The sequence below is a fragment of the Nomascus leucogenys genome, chromosome 14 (genome assembly GCF_006542625.1).
Source record: "Nomascus leucogenys isolate Asia chromosome 14, Asia_NLE_v1, whole genome shotgun sequence".
NCBI classification, from domain to species: domain Eukaryota; kingdom Metazoa; phylum Chordata; class Mammalia; order Primates; family Hylobatidae; genus Nomascus; species Nomascus leucogenys.
In genome coordinates this window covers 11,348,034-11,366,628 of record NC_044394.1, presented here as the reverse complement: position 1 = coordinate 11,366,628, position 18,595 = coordinate 11,348,034, and the positions used below count along the sequence as shown (strand labels likewise).

Sequence of the window (18,595 nt, the reverse complement as noted above, 5' to 3'; positions counted from 1 at the left end):
ATCATTTCCATATGGAAAGGAAAAGAAGAACTAGTAAAGCTGTGAACTGTCATTTTTCCATATAAAAGTCACTACTGGTAGATTTGGCAGAAAGGGCAAATGTTCCTATTTGTTTATCATTTTACATTTTGTTAATATATTGCATGTGATGTGTTTTATGGAAATACAACATTCCCTTCAAACTCAGTTGTCAATTTCCAAGCATGTTTTGTCTTGGGTGAAACCCGTATCTTGTGTGTCAATTTCATCAAGTAACTATATTTCCTTGGTGATAATTTTCTCAACTTAGTGAAAAATTTAGGTGAAAATTCTTACCCCTTTTACTGAAAAGCATATAACCATCATCTGTACCAGCTGAATACCTATAAGTAATTTCCTTTTTTTTTTTTTTGAGACAGTCTTACTCTGTCACCGGGGCTGGAATGCAGAGGCACGATATCAGTTCACTGCAGCCTCGACCTCCCAGGCTCAAGTGATCCTCCCACCCAAAGCTCCAAAGTAGCTTGGACCACAAGTGTATACCACCACACCCAGCTAATTAAAATGTGTTTTTTTGTAGAGATGGGGGTCTTACTGTATTTCTCAGGCTGGTCTCAAACTCCTGGCCTCAAGTGATCCTCCCACTTTGCCCTCCCAAAATGTTGGGATTACAGGTGTGAGCCACCATGCCCAGCCCATTATAAGTAATTTTAAAGCAATAATTGAATAAAATCAATATCTGCTCTGGCATTCCAAGATCCAAAACAAAATCTGACCCAATTTTCTCATGCCCAAAAAGTTTAAGAAAAGCACACTAAGTACACATTTAGCTATTTACTTTTGTACTTAAGCATAAGCATTTATTACCCAAATCCTCATATTTATTTTTAAATAGCTGCTTAGAGTGGAAACTTACCCTGTTACAGAATATTCCAAAGACATGTTCACACTGTAGCATTTGACAACATCTCCCTCCTGTGGTTCAAAGCATTCATTTCAAACATGAATATATTAAGTACAGAATTACAATTCCTTAGCTTGAAGTTATGCTGTGAAAGTTTGGTTCATGCTTTGTGAGTTGTTTTTGCAGTTGTTTTGTAGTAAAGATTTAGGAACATGTAGACAAAGAGAATATTCTCTTTTCTTGGCTAGTTCCAGAGTCCCAACATTTCAGCAAAGTGTTTCCCCAAAGTTCTTTATAAAAGCACCATTTTTTTTCTTACAAATGAAATACCAAGTGAATGTTTTCATTGAAAACATGCGATTCTCCATTTAAAAAGTTTTCTTCCTTTTCTGTCGGCATAGTATGCAGAATAGACTCAGCATTCTACGTGGTTACTGTAACAGAATGGAACTTCGAAAACTTTTTTTTTTTTTTTTTTGAGATGGAGTCTTGCTCTGTCGCTCAGGCTGGAGTGCAGTGGTGCGATCTCGGCTCACTGCAAGCTCCGCCTCCTGGGTTCACGCCATTCTCCTGCCTCAGCCTCCCAAGTAGCTGGGACTATAGGCGCCCGCCACCACGTCCGGCTAATTTTTTGTAATTTAGTAGAGACAGGGTTTCACCGTGTTAGCCAGGATGGAGAACTTTGAAAACTTTACAGAGAAAATAATATTGAAAATATTTTAGTCCAAAAATGCCTTAAGGTACTTTTCCCATTGTTCAAGATCAGAGGTTACAGTAACTGGCAACAACCTGCTCTAAGGACGTGAAACTGTCTAAAAAGTCCTCTTCTTCAATTCCAAATTTTGTGTACTGATGAATGTAGGCTCTGGTAGAAAAAAAAAAAGCAGAAATTACAAAATAAAAAATGTCTGGCAAACGAGTAACAAACAATAAACAGACCTTTCTAGCTCATGAACATCTGAAGATCACATAATCGTTCAGAAGGTCTTACGTTTGCTTTGTTTACTCCAAAGAGCAGGGATTTTTTTTTTTTTTTTTGAGATGGCGTCTCGCTCTGTCACCCAAGGCTGGAGTGCAGTGGCGTGATCTCGGCTCACTGCAACCTCCACCTCCCGGGTTCAAGCGATTCTCCTGCCTCAGCCTCCCGAGTACCTGGGACTGCAGGTGCATGCCACCACGCCCGGCTAATTTTTGTATTTTTAGTAGAGGTGGGGTTTCACCATGTTGGCCAGGCTGGTCTCGAATTCCTGGCCTCAAGTGATCCACCTGCCTTGGCCTTCCCAAGTGCTGGGGTTAGAAGTGTTAGCCACTGCGCTTGGCTGCTCCCCGCAAATGTTCGGAGGCACAAAAATCATGTGCAAAAAGTATCAAGGGCAGACATGAATTAAATTGACATAATAATGGCTGCTACCATTCAATGAGAGTAGGAAGGGAAAGACACCAGAAGAGGACAGAGTTCATGGCCCTGTGAAGTGGGTTTTTTTTTTTTTTTTGAGACAGAGTCTTGCACTGTTGCCTGGGCTGGAGTGCAGTGGCACCATCTTGGCTCACCACAACCTCCACCTCCCAGGTTCAAGCAATTCTCCTGCCTCAGCCTCCCGAGTAGCTGGGATTACAGGTGCCCGCCACCATGTCCAGCTACTTTTTGTATTTTTAGTAGAGATGGGGTTTCACCATGTCGGCCAGGCTGGTCTCAAACTCCTGATCTTGTGATTCGCCCACCTTGGCCTCCGAAAGTGCTGGAATTACAGGTGTGAGCCACTGCGCCCAGCCTGAGTGGGGTTTTATGGAATAGTCACATGCAGCATGGCTGGGCCCTGGGGTATCCGAGCTAATGAAAGTTATAGGTGGCTGGGCACAGTGGCTCACGCTGGTAATCCCAGCACCTTGGGAGGCCAAGGCGGGCAGATCACCTGAGGTCAGGAGTTCGAGACCAGCCCGACCAACATGGAGAAACCCTGTCTCTACTAAAAATACAAAATCAGCTGGGCGTAGTGGTGCATGCCTGTAATCCCAGCTACTTGGGAGGCTGAGGCAGGAGAATTGCTTGAACCCAGGAGGCAGAGGTTGCAGTGAGCGGAGATTGTGCCATTGCACTCCAGCCTGGGCAACAATAGCGAAACTCCATCTCAAAAAAAAGAAAAAGTTAGTTAGAAGCCTTGTCCAGTCATTTGAAGAATTTTGCTTTGGTAGATCTGTGGTAGAGATCAAGAAATCTGCTAAAACATGTTAGTATGAAGTAGACATTTCTTAGTATCAAACCGAGTTGAATTTAATCATATATCTTATTGAGGAACATAAGGATCTTCCACCCTCCCAAGGATCTTATGTTTTTAAATTTAATTCAATTTTTTTTTGAGACAGAGTCTCGCTCTTGTCGCCCAGGCTGGAGTGCAATGGCATAGTCTCGGCTCTCTGCAACCTCTACCTCCTGGGTTCAAGCGATTCTCCTGCCTCAGCCTCCCAAGTAACTGGGCTTACAGGCACCTACCACCATGCCAAGCTAATTTTTGTATTTTTAATAGAGATGGGGTTTCACCCTGTTGGCCAGGCTGGTCTTGAAATCCTGACCTCAGCTGATCTGCTCGCCTCAGCCTCCCAAAGTGCTGGGATTGCAGGTGTGAGCCACCATGCCTGGCTGGATCTTATTTTTGAAAACTATCTTACTGTCCCTGCTTCATAATAAAACTCTACTTTAATAATGTCAAATAATTACTGAGCATTTACTAGCCAGGCACTGTACTAGCTGTTTTACAAGGTTATCTTATCTAATCTTCACCAGACAGGTACTCAGTTAGGACCCACTTACACAGATGAGGCAATGAAGCCTGAAGTTACGTGCCCAAGGCTTCGTACCTTCACACCTACAAAGTAGTAACTATGCTTCCTGCAGATCAGACCTCATGCTTTAACGCTACAGTATCTGCTTATAGGTTAGAAAGGTTGCAGTGCATGGTGGCTCATGCCTGTAATCCCAGCACTTTGGGAGGCTAAGGTGGGCAGATCCTGAGGTCAGAAGTTCGAGACCAGCCTGAGCAACATGGTGAAACCCTGCCTCTATTAAAAATACAAAAATTAGCTGGGCGTGGTGGTGGGCGCCTGTAATCCCAGCTACTTGGGAGGCTGCAGCAGGAGAATCACTTAAACCCAGGAGGTGGAGGTTGCAGTGAGCCGAGATCGTGCCACTGCACTCCAGCCTGGGAAACAGAGTGAGACTCTGTCTCAAAAAGAAAAAAAAAAAGGAAAAGAAAGGTTTGTAGACTTATTTTATACTTACTTTGAAGCAAACATATTCCATGCCTTCCCGACAATCATATCAAGTGGTTTTACTAAGAACTGGCTATTGCTGACCAACACTGCAGACTTCTCATATTTGCTAAAGGCCCGCCGGGTTTTCCACACATTGAAAGCATTAACAGGCTTCAACCAGGAAGTGTAGAGAGCTGGATCTTTAAATCCCTCTAAAGTAAAAACAAGATAAGCCGTCTTTTTATAGCATAAATTAGTAATTGTGAAAACAAATAAACAAACAGATATTTTCTTGTCTATTTCATCAGAGATCTTTTATTTTGCCTTTTAAAACTTGTGATGGCTGGCGTGGTGACTTCCAGCAATTTAGGAGGCGGAGGAGGGTAGATCACTTGAGCCCAGGAGTTCGAGACCAGCCTGGGCAACACAGTAAAACCCCATCTCTACTAAAAATAAAAAATATTAGCTGTACATGGTGGTGTGCATTCTTCTTAACACTTTTCTGAAAGGTGTGAATCATTACTACTTTTTTTTTTTTTTTTGAGACAGCCTGTCGCCCAGGCTGGGGTGCAGTGGCATGATGTTGGCTCACTGCAACCTCTACTTCCTGGGCTCAAGCAATCCTCCCACCTTAGCCTCCTGAGTAGCTGGGATTACAGGTGCCCGCCACCATGCCCGGCTAATTTTTGTATTTTTGGTAGAGATGGGGTTTCACCATGTTGGCCAGGCTGGTCTCGAACTCCTGGCCTCAAGTGATCCACCTGCCTCAGCCTCCCAAAGTGCTAGGATTATAGGCACGAGCCACTGCACTGGTCCCTTTTTTTTCTGTACAATGAATATGGATCATTTATTTGAACGTAATATACTGCTAGTTTTTTTTTTTTTTTTTTGAGACAGGATCTTGGTTTGTCACCGGGCTGGTGTACAGAGGCACTATCACGGCTCACTGCAGCCTTCACCTCCTGCCCTTAAGTGATCCTCCTACCTCAGCCTCCCAAGTAGCTGGGACTACAGGCACACACCACCATGCCTAATATTTTTATTTTTTGTAGAGATGGGGCCTCACTATGTTGCCCAAGCTGGCCTCAAACTTCTGGGCCCAAGCAATCATCCCACCTCTGCCAAAGTGCTAGGATTACAGGTGAGAGCCACTGTGCCTGGCCCTATTTTTAATTATTATTTGTTCTTTCTCTAAGGGGCATTACAGGGACTAGATTGTTCGGTTTTCTTTTTTCTTTTTGATAATGGATCTCACTCTGTCACCCAGGCTGGAGTACAGTGGCATCACCATCATTGGTCACTGCAGCCTCAAACTCCCGGGTTCAAGTGATCCTCCTGCTTCAGTCTCCCTAGTAGCTGGGACTACAGGTGTGCATCACTATACTTGGCTAAAGTTTAAAATTCTTTGTGGAGATGGGGTCTCGTTATGTTGCCCAGGCTGGTTTCGAACTCCCAGCCTCAAGCGATCCTCCTGACTTAGCCTGCCAAAGTGCTGGGATTACATATACGTGCCACTGTGCTGGGCCTTGGTTTTCTTTGCATCACAACAAGAAGTAGCAAACATGATACTTGCTGAAGTCATGATAAAATGAACCTGGAAACTTGCCGTAGAAAAACAAAGCTAATAAGAATAATGCCCTTTCAGCCAGGAACAGTGACTCACACCTGTAATCCCAGCACTACGGGAGGCCAAGGCAGGCTGATCACTTGAGGTCTGGAGTTTGAGACCAGCCTGGTCAATATGGTCAAACCCCATCTCTACTAAAAATACAAAAATCAACCGGGCATGGTGGCGCACGCCTATAATCCCAGCTACTCGGGAGGCTGAGGCAGGAGAATCATTTGAACCTGGGAGGCAGATGTTGCAGTGAGCTGAGATTACACCACTGCACTCCAGCCTGGGTGACAGAGTGAGACTCTGTCTCACACGCACACAAAAAGAATAATGCTCTTTCAACTTCCTGAAAAATTTGTAACAAAATGCTTGTCACAGATACCACTGGTTGTCCAGCAATTCCTGCTCCTTAGCAATTCCTGTTCACGCCTTCTTCCTTAGTATCAATTCCCCTAAACTTTTACTGAACTTGCAGTGAGGTGTGGCACAGAACACGGTCCCAGTCAATGGGACAGAAATTCAAGTGTGATATGGGACTTTCAGAAAAGGAGGCCAGCCTAGCTGGGCGCAGTGGCTCACGCCTGTAATCCCAACACTTTGGGAGGCTGAGGTGGGCAGATCACCTGAGGTTAGGAGTTTGAGACCAGCCTGGCCAACATGGAGAAACCCCGTTTCTACTAAAAATACAAAAATTAGCCAGGCATGCTGGCACACGCTTGTAATCTCAGCTACTCAGGAGGCTGAGGCAGCAGAACTGCTTGAACCCGGGAGGCGGAGGTTGCACTGAGCTGAGATCACACCACTGCACTCCAGCTTGGGCAACAGAGTGAGACCCCGTCTCAAAAAAAAAAAAAAAAAAAAGGAAAGAAGGGAGATCCTTCTCTGCTCACTTCTATAAGGAGGCAGCCAGATGGTAAAGTAAGGGTGACAGGGCAGCCAGATGTTCAGAAAACAATTCCTTTTTTTTTTTTTTTTTTTTAATAGAGACAGGGTCTTGCTCTGTTGCACAGGCTGAAGGGCGGTGCCATAATGATGGCTCACTGCAGCCTTGACCTCCTAGGCTCAAGCTATCCTTCTGCCTCAACCTCCCAAATAACTGGGACTACATGCGTGTGCTACCACACCCGGCTAAAGGAACTATACTTTTATCTTGTTTAAACCACTTCTATATTGGTTTCTAGTCACATACTGATACCATGGTCAAATTTTGCCACTAAAACACACAGTTATTACTTTTCTTTCTCCAAGAATACAGGGACTTTTTAAAAACCATTTGTACCATATAACATGTACAGGTGCAAAATGTAAATCTTAATTTTCACCTGAATTTCTTACCCACATCTGCACTTTGCACATCTTTCCCACGAAGAATGACCAAGTTAGCAATGGAAGTATTAAAATGCAGGTCCTTGTTGAGAGACATTTTACCAAGAGGAGGAAGTCCTGATAAAGGAGGCCGTACATGCCAATCAATACCTACCAAAAGAAAAAAAAAAGCAAGAGGTTTTATTTTATTTTATTTACTTAGTTTTTTGAGATGGAGTCTCACTCTGTGAGACTCCAGCCCAGGCTGGAGTGCAGTGGCATGATCTCGGCTCACTGCAACCTCCGTCTCCCAGGTTCAAGTGATTCTCCTGCCTCAGTCTCCCCCAGTAGCTGGGTACACAGGATTACAGGTGTGTGCCATCACGCCCAGCTAATTTGTTTGTATTTTTAGTAGAGACGGGGTTTCACCATGTTGGCCAGGCTGGTCTCGAACTCCTGACCTAGAATGATCTGCCTGCCTCAGCCTCCCAAAATGCTGGGATTACAGGCGTGAGCCACTGCACCCAGCCCAGAAGCAAGAGATTTTATAAATGGCTTTGAATAAGAGGAGAAAAACGGTCTTGTGGTATGTGTATTTTAGTTTTTTTTTGGACAGGGTCTCTTGCTATGTCACCCAGGCTGGAGTGCAGTGGCTATTCACAGGTGTGATCATACCTCACTGCAGCCTTGAACTCCTGGGCTCAAATGATCCTCCTGCCTTATCCTCCGATGTAGCTGGGACTATAGGCATCATTTTTCCTGTTTAAAAGGGACGGTCTACCAATTCTCCTATGCCTACTCCACTAGACTTTGTTGAGGCAAAAAACTGTACTCAAAGGGCTATACTCAAGAAATCTTAGGATGGGTGTGGTGGCTCATGCCTGTAATCCCAGCAGTTTGGTAGGCTGCACTGGGAGGATCTCTCGAGTCCAGGAGTTCGAGACCAGCCTGCACAAAATAGTGGACTCTGCTTCTTAAAAAAATACAATTAGTCTGGCATCTGTGGCATGCACCTATAGTCCCAGCAACTTGAGAAACTGGGTGGGGAGAATGCCTAAGCCCAGGAGGTCGAGGCTGCCGTGAGCCTCGATAGCGCCACTGCACTCCAGCCTGGGTGACGGTGCGAGAAATCTCACTTGGGGAGTATAAATCCACGCTGTTTTTGGAGGATAAGATTTTGGACCGATGTGCTAATGGGATGTAACTTTTGCGGGCTTTGGGAGGGGAGGAGTGTACTGCATGTGGGAGGACATGCCTTAGGGACAGCGCAGAGAACAGTAGTCAGCCTCCAACATGACTCCAATCATCTTTGCTTCCTGGTACTCAAGCCCTTGGGCAGTATGCTCTCACACTGGAGAGGGCTGACCTTAACCAAAAGGATGTTGCAGAAATAACATCACAAAAAGTCACAAAAGGCGTTAACTTCAAGGCCGGGCATGGTGGCTTATGCCTGTAATCCTAGCACTTTGGGAGGCTGAGGTAGGCGGATCACTTGAGGTGAGGAGTTCGAGACCAGCTTGGCCAAAATGGTGAAACCCCATCTCCACTAAAAATACACACAAAAAATTAGCCGGACGTGGTGGCAGGCACCTGTAATCTCAGCTACTTGGGAGGCTGAGGCAGGAGAACCGTTTGAACCCAGGAGGCAGAGGCTGCAGTGAGCCAAGATCGTGCCACTGCACTCCACCCTGGGCAACAGAGTGAGACTCCATGTCAAAAAAAAAAAAAAAAAAAAAAGGCATTAACTTCCGCCTTGCTCCTTCCTGGATCACGTATTCTCCCTAATGGTAGAACATGCAGAAACAGATACTGATGGTGAGAGAAACAGGGTAAATCTTTACGTAGAGGCCAGGCGCGGTGGCTCATGCCTGTAATCCCAGCACTTTGAGAAGTTGAGGTGGAGGGATCACTTGAAACCAGGAGTTCAAGACTAGCCTGGGCAACATAGTCAGACCCCATCTCTACAAAAATAAAAGAAATAACAAAATTAGGCCGGGTGCAGTGGCTCATGCCTGTAATCCCAGCACTTTGGGAGGCCGAAGTGGGGGATCACGAGTTCAAGAGATCGAGACCATCCTGGCCAACATGGTGAAACCCCGTCTCTACTAAAAATACAAAAATTAGCTGGGTGTGGTGGCACATGCCTGTAGTCCCAGCTACTCAGGAGGCTGAGGCAGGGGAATCGCTTGAACCCAGGAGGCGGAGGTTGCAGTCAGCCAATATTGCGCCACTGCACTCCAGCCTGGCGACAGAGCGAGACTCCATCTCAAAAAATAATAATAATAAAATAAATAAATAAATAAATAACAAAATTAGTCACTTATGGTGGTACACACTTGTAGTCCTAGCTATAGGACGCTGCGATAGGCGGATCACTTGAGCCCAGGAGTTTTGAGGTTGCATCGAGCTATGATTGCGCCACTGCACTCCAGCCTACGTGACAGAGTGAAACCCCATCTCAAAAACAAAACAAAACAAATCTTCCCACAGAGCAGAGAATATATGAAGAGTTATAAAGCTAGATCCTTCAACCTGGTTTGTGCCATATATATATATTTATTCATATACTATTCATACATGTGTATCAAAACATTTATATGTTCAAAATATACAACTGTGAAAAAATGTTGACACCTGGCCGGGCATGGTGGCTCATGCCTATAATCCCAGAACTTTGGGAGGCCAAGGCGGGAGAATCACAAGGTCAGGAGTTCAAGACCAGCCTGGCCAATATGGTGAAACCCCGTCTGTCCTAAAAAAAATACAAAAATTAGACGGACATGGTGGTGCGCACCTATAGTCCCAGCTATTCGGGAGGCTAAGGCAAAAGAATCACTTCAACTGGGAGGCAGAAGTTGCAGTGAGCCAAGATCGCACCACTGCACTCCAGCCTGGGTGACAGAGCGAGATTCCGTCCCCCCACCCCCAAAAAAAAGAAAAAAGAAAAAATGTTGACACCCTAAAAGTTCCACATGGGAACTCAGCAAACTGTGGTTTATTGACCTAAGAGAGCTCAGAGCAGCACGTCTCACATGACTCTAAGGAACATTGTGTTCCTTGTGGTATTAACAGGTATTGCTCGAAAAACAGGTGCTATGGCCAAAAAATTCAGGAAGCACTACATTTACATGTAAACTTTCTACTTATCTCCAAACCTCTGGCACTATAATCTAAAATCCGTAAGATATTACAAATAAATGTTGAGAAAATCTGCTCCCATGGTATAAAAGCCTAACTTAATTTGTGGTATAATATATGCTATTAATACCTAGTAGTGATTTCCAGTTACACACGACAGACTGAGCATATCAGCTTCCTGCCACTGTCTCCCCAGATCCTGCTTAATCAATAAAAGGATAAGCATAAACAAGAAAAAAGGGAACAGGAGAGAATATAACAGCAACAAAATTTTGGAAGCTGGAGAGCAAATGTTTACTGACTGCACAACAAGAAAAAACTAAAAATTTTGCCCAAAATTGAGGTCCTGGAAGTAGACCAGACACTTTTCAAAGTGAAAAAAAAGCTGGTCACGGTGGCTTATGTCTGTAATCCCAGCACTTTGGGAATTTGAGGCAGGTGGATCACTTGAGGTTAGGAGCTCGAGACCAGCCTGGCCAACATGATACAACCCCATCTCTACTAAAAATACAAAAATTAGCTAGGCGCGGTGGTACACATTCATACATTGGTAATCCCGGCTACTTGGAAGGCTAAGGTAGGAGGATCACCTGAACCTGGGAGGTGGAGGTTGCAGTGAGCCAAGATGATGCCATTGCATCATCTTGGGCGACAGAGTGTGACTCCATCTCAAAAAAAAAAAAAAAAAAAAAAAAAAAAAATCACAGTGGAAAAAAACAGGAGGATTAACTAAAAATCTATTTGAGAAGCAGTGAGAGCTCCTTCCCCATTCCCTGCAGTAGGAAGAGTATGCTCTTCAACTCTAGAAGGAGGTTTCTGCTGTGAAAAGGCTAAACCTGGGAGGCTCTGGCCTCAGTGACACCAGGCACAGCCCTGTAGAGAACCTTTGGAAAATCAGGTCACAAAGTAGCAGCTTTCGCAGGAAAGTGTAACAGTCTATGTCTCCCTCGTCCAGCTCTGAAAAGGCTGGCAGCCAGGCTTATGCCTTCAGGAAAGAGATGAAGGAGGAAGCAACTGATCAAGAGATAAGACACGCTGAGTATGATATTTGGAAGTACAGCAATAAAATGGCCAGGCAGATCACCTTACTGTGAAACCCACACAAGTCTGCAATGTCCATAAGGGTCCATTCAGTGCCCAGAGCAACTAACTCAGCAAATAATCACAGAGCGTTTACTGTTCCAGGCTCCAAAGATGCAACAGAAAACCAAACAGATTAAATAAAGCTTACCTTCTACTGAGATAAACCAAAGACCCACGTCAAGTACTTTCAGAATGTTGGGGACAAAGAGAAAATCCTAAAAGCTTCAAGAGATAACAAAATAGGACTGGGAATCAGAACGACCTGAGACTTCTCAACAGCAACGCTGCAAGTGAGAAGATGATAGAGCAATGCCTTCGAAATACTCAGTAAAAAGAAAATGATTTCCAACATAGAATCCTATCCCTGGCCAAACTATCATTCGAATGCAATGGCAGAACAGAATTATGATATTTATTTATTTTTGAGACGGGGTCTCGCTCTGTCGCGGAGGCTGGAGTGCAGTGACACGATCTTGGCTCACTGCAACTTCCCTCCACCTCCCAAGTTCAAGCGATTCTCCTGCCTCAGCCTCCTGAGTAGCTGGGACTACAGACGCCCACCACCATGCCTGGCTAATTTTTTGTATTTTTAGTAGAGACGGGGTTTCACCATGTTAGCCAGGATGGTCTCCATCTCCTGACCTCGTGTTCCACCTGCCTCGGCCTCCCAAAGTGCTGGGATTACAGGTGTGAGCCATCCCACCTGGCCAGAATGAAGATATTTGTAGCCTCAAACACTTTACTTTCCTTGTACTCTTTCTTAGGGAGCTCCTGAAAGGTATAGTCCATCAATACGAGGGAATAAATCAAGAAAGCAGATTTGAAATCTAGGAGGTACAGATATAAATCAGGATGAGGCAAGCAGAGATGCCAGGTCTGGCTGCTTATCAAGCCTAGAGAGCAGTCAGTCCAGGATGGAATGGGAAGATAAAGGCCTTCCAGAAGGATGTCTCTAAGCAGATAATGGAAGTAATCGCTTACCTGATGGGTTTAAACATATTGAGAAAGAATTCTTTTTTTTAATTTTTGAGACAGGGTTTTGCTCTGTTGCCCAGGCTGGAGTGCAGTGGCATGATCATAGCTCATTTTAAACTCAAACCCCTTGTTTCAAGGGATTCTCCTGCCTCACCCTCCCAAGTAGCTAGGACTACAGGTGCATACCACTATGCCCAGCTAATTATTATTATTATTACTTTTTTGAGACAGAGTCTTGCTCTGTTGCCCAGGCTGGAGAGCAGGGGAGTGATCTCAGCTCGCTGCAACCTCTGCCTCCCGGGTTCAAGCGATTCTCCTGCCTCAGCCTCTTGGGTAGCTGGGATTACAAGTGTGTGACATCACGCCTGGCTAATTTTTTGTATTTTTAGTAGAGATGGGGTTTCTACCATATCCGTGTTAACCAGGATGGTCTTGATCTCCTGACCTTGTCCACCTCGGCCTCCCAAAGTGCTGGGATAACAGGCGTGAGCCACCGTGCAGGGCCAGCTAATTTTTTTAAATTATTTTTTTAGAGATGGGGTCTTGCTTTGTTGCTCAAGCTAGTTTTGAACTTCTGGCCTCAAGTGATCCTCCTGCCTTAGCCTCCCAAAGAGCTGAGATTACAGGTGTGAGCCACCACATCTGAGAAGGGATGCATTTTTTTACAGAAAAGTTTCAGGATAAATTGGTAATAGGTACAGAGAACATCAACTGAATAAATATAATGATTAACAACTCCAGGAGAGAAAAATAAATTATACACACACACAAAAAATCTATGTACACAGTTCAAGGCTCTACTCTGAATAATATTTACATAGCAAAAGTAATACAAACATTGAAAACTGATCTAACTCCCAAGTATGTTAGAAGGAAGAATGAAGGTAAATGTGAGTGTTTGTATGTGTGAGTATGTGTGTGAGTGTGCACATATGTGTCAGTATATATATGGATGTGTGTGTGTGTGTGTGTGTGTGTGTGTGTGTGTGTGTGTGTGTAGAGGGGGTGTAAGATGATTCAATTCTCAATTTTCTTTTTTTTTTTTTTTTTTGAGATGGAGTTTCACTCTTACCACCCAGGCTGGAATGCAATGGCACTATCTTAGCTCACTGTAACCCTCTGCCTCCCGGGTTCAAGCAATTCTCCTGCCTCAGCTTCCCGAGTAGCTGGGATTACAGGCGACTGCCACCACGCCCAGCTAATTTTTTTGTATTTTTAGTAAAGAAGGGGTTTCGCCATGTTGGCCAGGCTGGTCTCGAACTCCTGACCTCAGGTGATCCACCCACCTCAACCTGCCAAAGTGCTGGGATTACAGGCGTGAGCTACTGCGCCCAGCCCAATTCTCAATTTTCACACTAGGAATGCAAGAGATAACAATATAAGTTAAGACATTTATAACTATGGAGGCAAATTGTAGATGAAATAGCTAAAGACGTTGAAAGTAGTTTCATCTGTGTAATGGGGAGGTGTAGGATTGCTGTTTTTCCTTGTCATAAATTCATACCAGAGATTACTTAAGTTTTTTTTTTTTTTTTTGAGAAAGGGTCTCACTCTGTCACCCAGGCTGAAGTGCAGTTGTGTGATCACAGCTCACTACAGCTTTGACCTCCTGGGCTCAGGTGATCCTTCCACCTCAGCCTCCCAAGTTGCTGGGAATACAGGCCCATGTCACCATGTCCAGATAATTTTTTATATTTCTTGTAGAGATGGGGTTTTGCCATGTTGCCCAGACTGGTCTCGAACTCCTGAGATCAAACGCTTCTCCTGCCTTGGCCTCCCAAACTGCTACGATTACAGGTATGAGCCACCATACCTGGCCCATTACTTGACCTTTTAAAAAACTGAGATATAGGCCGGGCGCGCTGGCTCACGCCTGTAATCCCAGCACTTTGGGAGGTCGAGGTGGGTGGATCACAAGGTCAGGAGTTCGAGACCAGCCTGGCCAATATGGTGAAACCTCGTCTCTACTAAAAATACAAAAAAATTAGCCAGGCATGGTAGCACACGCCTGTAATCCCAGCTACTTGGGAGGCTGAGGCAGAAGAACTGCTTGAATCCGGGAGGCAGAGGTTGCAGTGAGCCAAGATCGTGCCACTGCACTCCAGCCTGGATGACAGAGCGAGATTCCATCTCAGAAAATAAAATAAAATAAAAAAATAAAAAATAAAAAACTGAGATATAATTGGCCGGGCACGGTGGCTCACTCCTGTAATCCCAGCACTTTGGGAGGCCGAGACGGGCGGATCACGAGGTCAGGAGATCCAGACCATCCTGGCGAACACTGTGAAACCCCGTCTCTACTAAAAATACAAAAAATTAGCCAGGCGTGGTGGTGGGCACCTGTAGTCCCAGCTACTCGGGAGGCTGAGGCAGGAGAATGGTGTGAACCCGGGAGGCGGAGGTTGCAGTGAGCTGAGATCGCGCCACTGCACTCCAGCCTGGGCAACAGAGCAAGACTCAGTCTCAAAAAAAAAAAAAAAAAATTGAGATATAACTTAAATACAGTGCAATGTATGGATTTACGTATATATTTAAATGAGTTTTGGCTACCTGATTTTTAAAACTATGTTCATTTATTACTTTGATTAAAATAAAATAAAAATTTAAAAAAATATCTGGCACTCATTTGAAATGTCTTTTGGTAATGAAACTGTGAAGTGATTAAGAAACCCTCCTAGGATGTCCTGGTGAGTTTCTGCTGGAGTCTCTCTAGCCAGAAGAAGAGACCATTATTTAAACTGGTCCAAGCCAGTTTATATTGAGACTCCAGGATGGACATTTTTTCCAGCTTGTGGGCTGCATATTTTTGGACTACTCTTTACCTTCTTCCATCTTTGCATTAGAAATGAGCATCTGTCTCAAGTGCTTGAGGAGGCCAGCCCAAGTAAATGTGCTGTATGCCAATGAATTCTCAGACATGTGAGGAATGTTACGAACACTCAGCATCTTGAATTCAGGATGGGGAACTAAATGCTCCATTAAGTCTCCTGTAAAGAAAAAAAAAATCTGAACTATTTTTTTTTTATTCTACATTGTTGCCAATGGTCTATATATAAGCATGATTTGAAGGTTTTCTGGGCCAAATGTTTTTTTCTCTTCTCAGACCAGAATTATTTAATCGTTAATATAAATACAATTTCAGAGACAATGTCTATTACACACCACCTCTTTGCTTCATTTTAGCACCGACTTGAGCATGAGTGAGAAAATACACTTTGCCAAAAAGCAAACTACAATTTAGAAGCTGAATAACTGGAAATGTGAATGAAATATTTAGGTAAACTCCAGGAAAACAAAGTAAACATGAGAACTGATATGCTTTTCTTGTCATTCTATGTTCACTAAATATTGTTATATTCTTTTTTTGTTTGTTTTTGGGAGGGAGTCTTGTTCTGTTGCCAGGCTGGAGTGCAGTGGTGTGATCTCGGCTCACTGCAACCTCTGCCTCCCACGATCAAGCGATTCCCGTCTCAGCCTCCCGAGTAGCTGAGACTACAGGCACGTACCACCACGCCCAGCTAACTTTTTGTACTTTAGTAGAGATGAGGTTTCACTATGGTGGCCAGGATGGTCTGGATCCCCTGATCTCATGATCCGCCTGCCTTGGCCTCCCAAAGTACTGGGATTACAGGCGTGAGCCACCGCACCCACCCTACTAAATACTCTTTTAGGAATATTACTAGATTTTTACGTACCATATCTGGTTAGGTGATAATCAAACCCTGTTAACATGAAAGTTAATATGAGCCAGGCACAGTGGCTCACGCCTGTAATCCCAGCACTTTCGGAGGCCTAGGTAGGCAGATCATGAGGTCAGGAGTTTAAGACCAGCCTGGCCAACATGGTGAAACACTGTTTCTATTAAAAATATGAAAATTAGCCAGGCGTTGTGGCGGGCACCTATAATCCCAGCTGCTTGGGAGGCTGAGGCAGGAGAATCGCTTGAACCCGGCAGGCAGAGGTTGCAGTGCATCGCACTCCAGCCTTGGCAACAAAGGGAGACTCCATCTCAAAAAAAAAAAAAAAAGTTAACATGAAACTCTATTTCGAAAGAAGACAAGATTAGATATTCCTTAAGATTGGAATGTGCCTATCTTTAGAAACTTGTATTTACAATGAAATAGAATTAGGGAGAAAAGCTAATTTCCTTTACATTGACAGCTGTCTCATATGTTTATAGAAAATACCTTGAGGATAGGGAAAAATATATTACCATAATATGAAACAAACTAATTTATAATACTGGGTACAAACTCATAACGTACATCCTAAAGAAAAGAACAAATTTTGACACAAACATCTATAAGATGCTACACAGGCGGGCTTGTGCTAATGGAGTGTCCTCTAAATGTAGAATTCTTTTCTGTAAAATACCTGGAGTTGAATTCTATTGCATAGCACAGGTAAATATACAATAGTCAGAAAATAATTCCTGAGCACTAAGGCATGAATTCTTTTTTTTTCTTTTTAGACAGTGTTTTGTTCTGTTGTCCAGACTGGTGTGCAGTGGCACAATCAAAGCTCTGCAACCTCGAACTCCCGGGCTTAAGCAATAGCCCCACTTCAGCTTCCCTAGTAGCTGAGATTACAGAGGCGCACCACCATGCCTAACTGTTGTTTTTTTTTTTTTTTTTTTTTTTTGAGATTGAGTTTCGCTCTTATTGCTCAGGCTGGAGTGCAATGGCGTGACCTCGGCTCACTGCAACCTCCACCTCCCAGGTTCAAGCAATTCTCCTGCCTCAGCCTCCCAAGTAGCTGGGATTACAGGCATGTGCCACCATGCCTGGCTAATTTTGTATTTTTTTTTAGTAGAGACAGGGTTTCGCCATGTTAGTTAGGCTAGTCTCGAACTCCCAACCTCAGGTGATCTGCCCGTCTTGGCCTCCCAAAGTGCTGGGATTACAGGCATGAGCCACCACACTCGGCCACTTTTTAAATTCTTAGTGGAGATGAGGTCTTGCTATGCTGCCCAGGCTGGCTTTGAACTCCTGGCCTCAAGCGATCTTCCCACCCTGGCCTCCTAAAGCACTGGCATTACAGAAGTGAGCCATGGTGCCCAGCCAATGCATGAATCATTAATTGTTGCAATCTGTTCTCCCTTTCAGCTTTCTTGTTCAGCTACTCTTACCTTAACCATTTTTTTTTTTTTTTTTAAATGGAGTCTCGCTGTTGCCCAGGCAGGAGTGCAGTGGTGCAATCTCAGCTGACTGCAACCTCTGCCTCCCGGGTTCAAGCAATTCTCCTGCCTGTCTTCTGAGTAGCTGGGATTACAGGTACCCGCCACCACGCCTGGCTAATTTTTGTATTTTCTGTAGAGCTGGGGTTTCACCATATTGGCCAGGCTGGTCTCAAACTTCTGACCTCAGGTGATCCACCCTCCTCAGCCTCCCAATGAACGTGCTGGGATACAGGCGTGAGCCACCACGCCTGGCCACCTTAACCATTCTTAAACATCCTTGAGACCTTAATCCATGGAGCACCTGCCTTTCAATCAATCAGTCTTCCTCTTTCTGGCAAAATCCCAGTCTTGGGCCAACCCCACTCCTCACCTTCTCTGTCAGAGCACAACTACGGAAAGTCATGCCACACGGCAGACTCGGACCTCTTTGAATTCCCAATCACCAAACACAATGCTGACGCCCACACTGACAACTCTGGATAAGACGGGAAACCTCAGGAAGGTTCTGAAAAGGGGAGCAACAGGATCTGACTTATGCTTTTAAAAACTGCAAAGCCAGAGTTCAGTCTGGCTGCTGTACTTAAGAAAAGGCTAGGGCCGAATGCAGTGGCTCACGCCTGTAATCCCAACACTTTGGGAGGCCAAGGCGGGCAGATCATTTGAGGTCAGGAATTCGAGACCAGCCTGGCCAACATGGTGAAACTCCATTTCCACTAAAAATACAAAAATCAGCTGGGCATGGTAGCACATGCCTGTAGTGTAGTCCCAGCTACTCAGGAGGCTGACATAGAAAAATTGCTTGAACCCAGGAGGTGGAGGTTGCGGTGAGTCAAGATCGCACCACTGCACTGCAGCCTGGGCAACAGAGCAAGACTCTATCTCAAAAAAATAAAACATTGACTTGTACACTTTAAACGGGTGAATTGCATGTTAGGTGAGTTATATCTCAACACAGTTTCTATTAAAAAAAAGAAAAGAGAGAGAGAAAGCATCCTGAAGAAGAGCAGTGGATACCCACTGCCCTTTGGCAACTTCTCAAAGTTTTTCAATAAGACAGTTCAGAGAACTAGCAGATGTGAAGAAAGGGTTTTGAGATGAGCAAGACTTCAGTGTATCTTCAGGCAGAGGAGGAGACAGAAAGAATAAACTTTGAAGCTTTCAGAACATA

At 44.5% G+C, this 18,595-nt stretch overlaps 1 protein-coding gene across 7 annotated transcripts in view; it reads right to left on the bottom strand.

Moving 5' to 3' along the window:
• Positions 1 to 812: 812 nt before the first annotated feature.
• The window catches only part of TUBD1 (tubulin delta 1), a 32,151-nt gene continuing 14,368 nt past the window's right edge, over positions 813 to 18,595 (bottom strand). For 3 of the 7 annotated variants that reach the window (XM_003278479.4, XM_003278483.4, XM_030828375.1), the window contains 4 exons: positions 15,071 to 15,235; positions 7,083 to 7,223; positions 4,161 to 4,344; positions 813 to 1,748 (listed from right to left, as the gene is read on the bottom strand). In XM_003278479.4, the coding sequence (XP_003278527.1) occupies positions 1,646 to 1,748; positions 4,161 to 4,344; positions 7,083 to 7,223; positions 15,071 to 15,235 (593 nt within the window). In that variant the 3' untranslated portion in view covers positions 813 to 1,645. The remainder of the gene's footprint in view (positions 1,749 to 4,160; positions 4,345 to 7,082; positions 7,224 to 15,070; positions 15,236 to 18,595) is intronic. The other 4 variants (XM_030828376.1, XM_030828377.1, XM_030828378.1 and 1 more) reach the window with 2 other exon arrangements.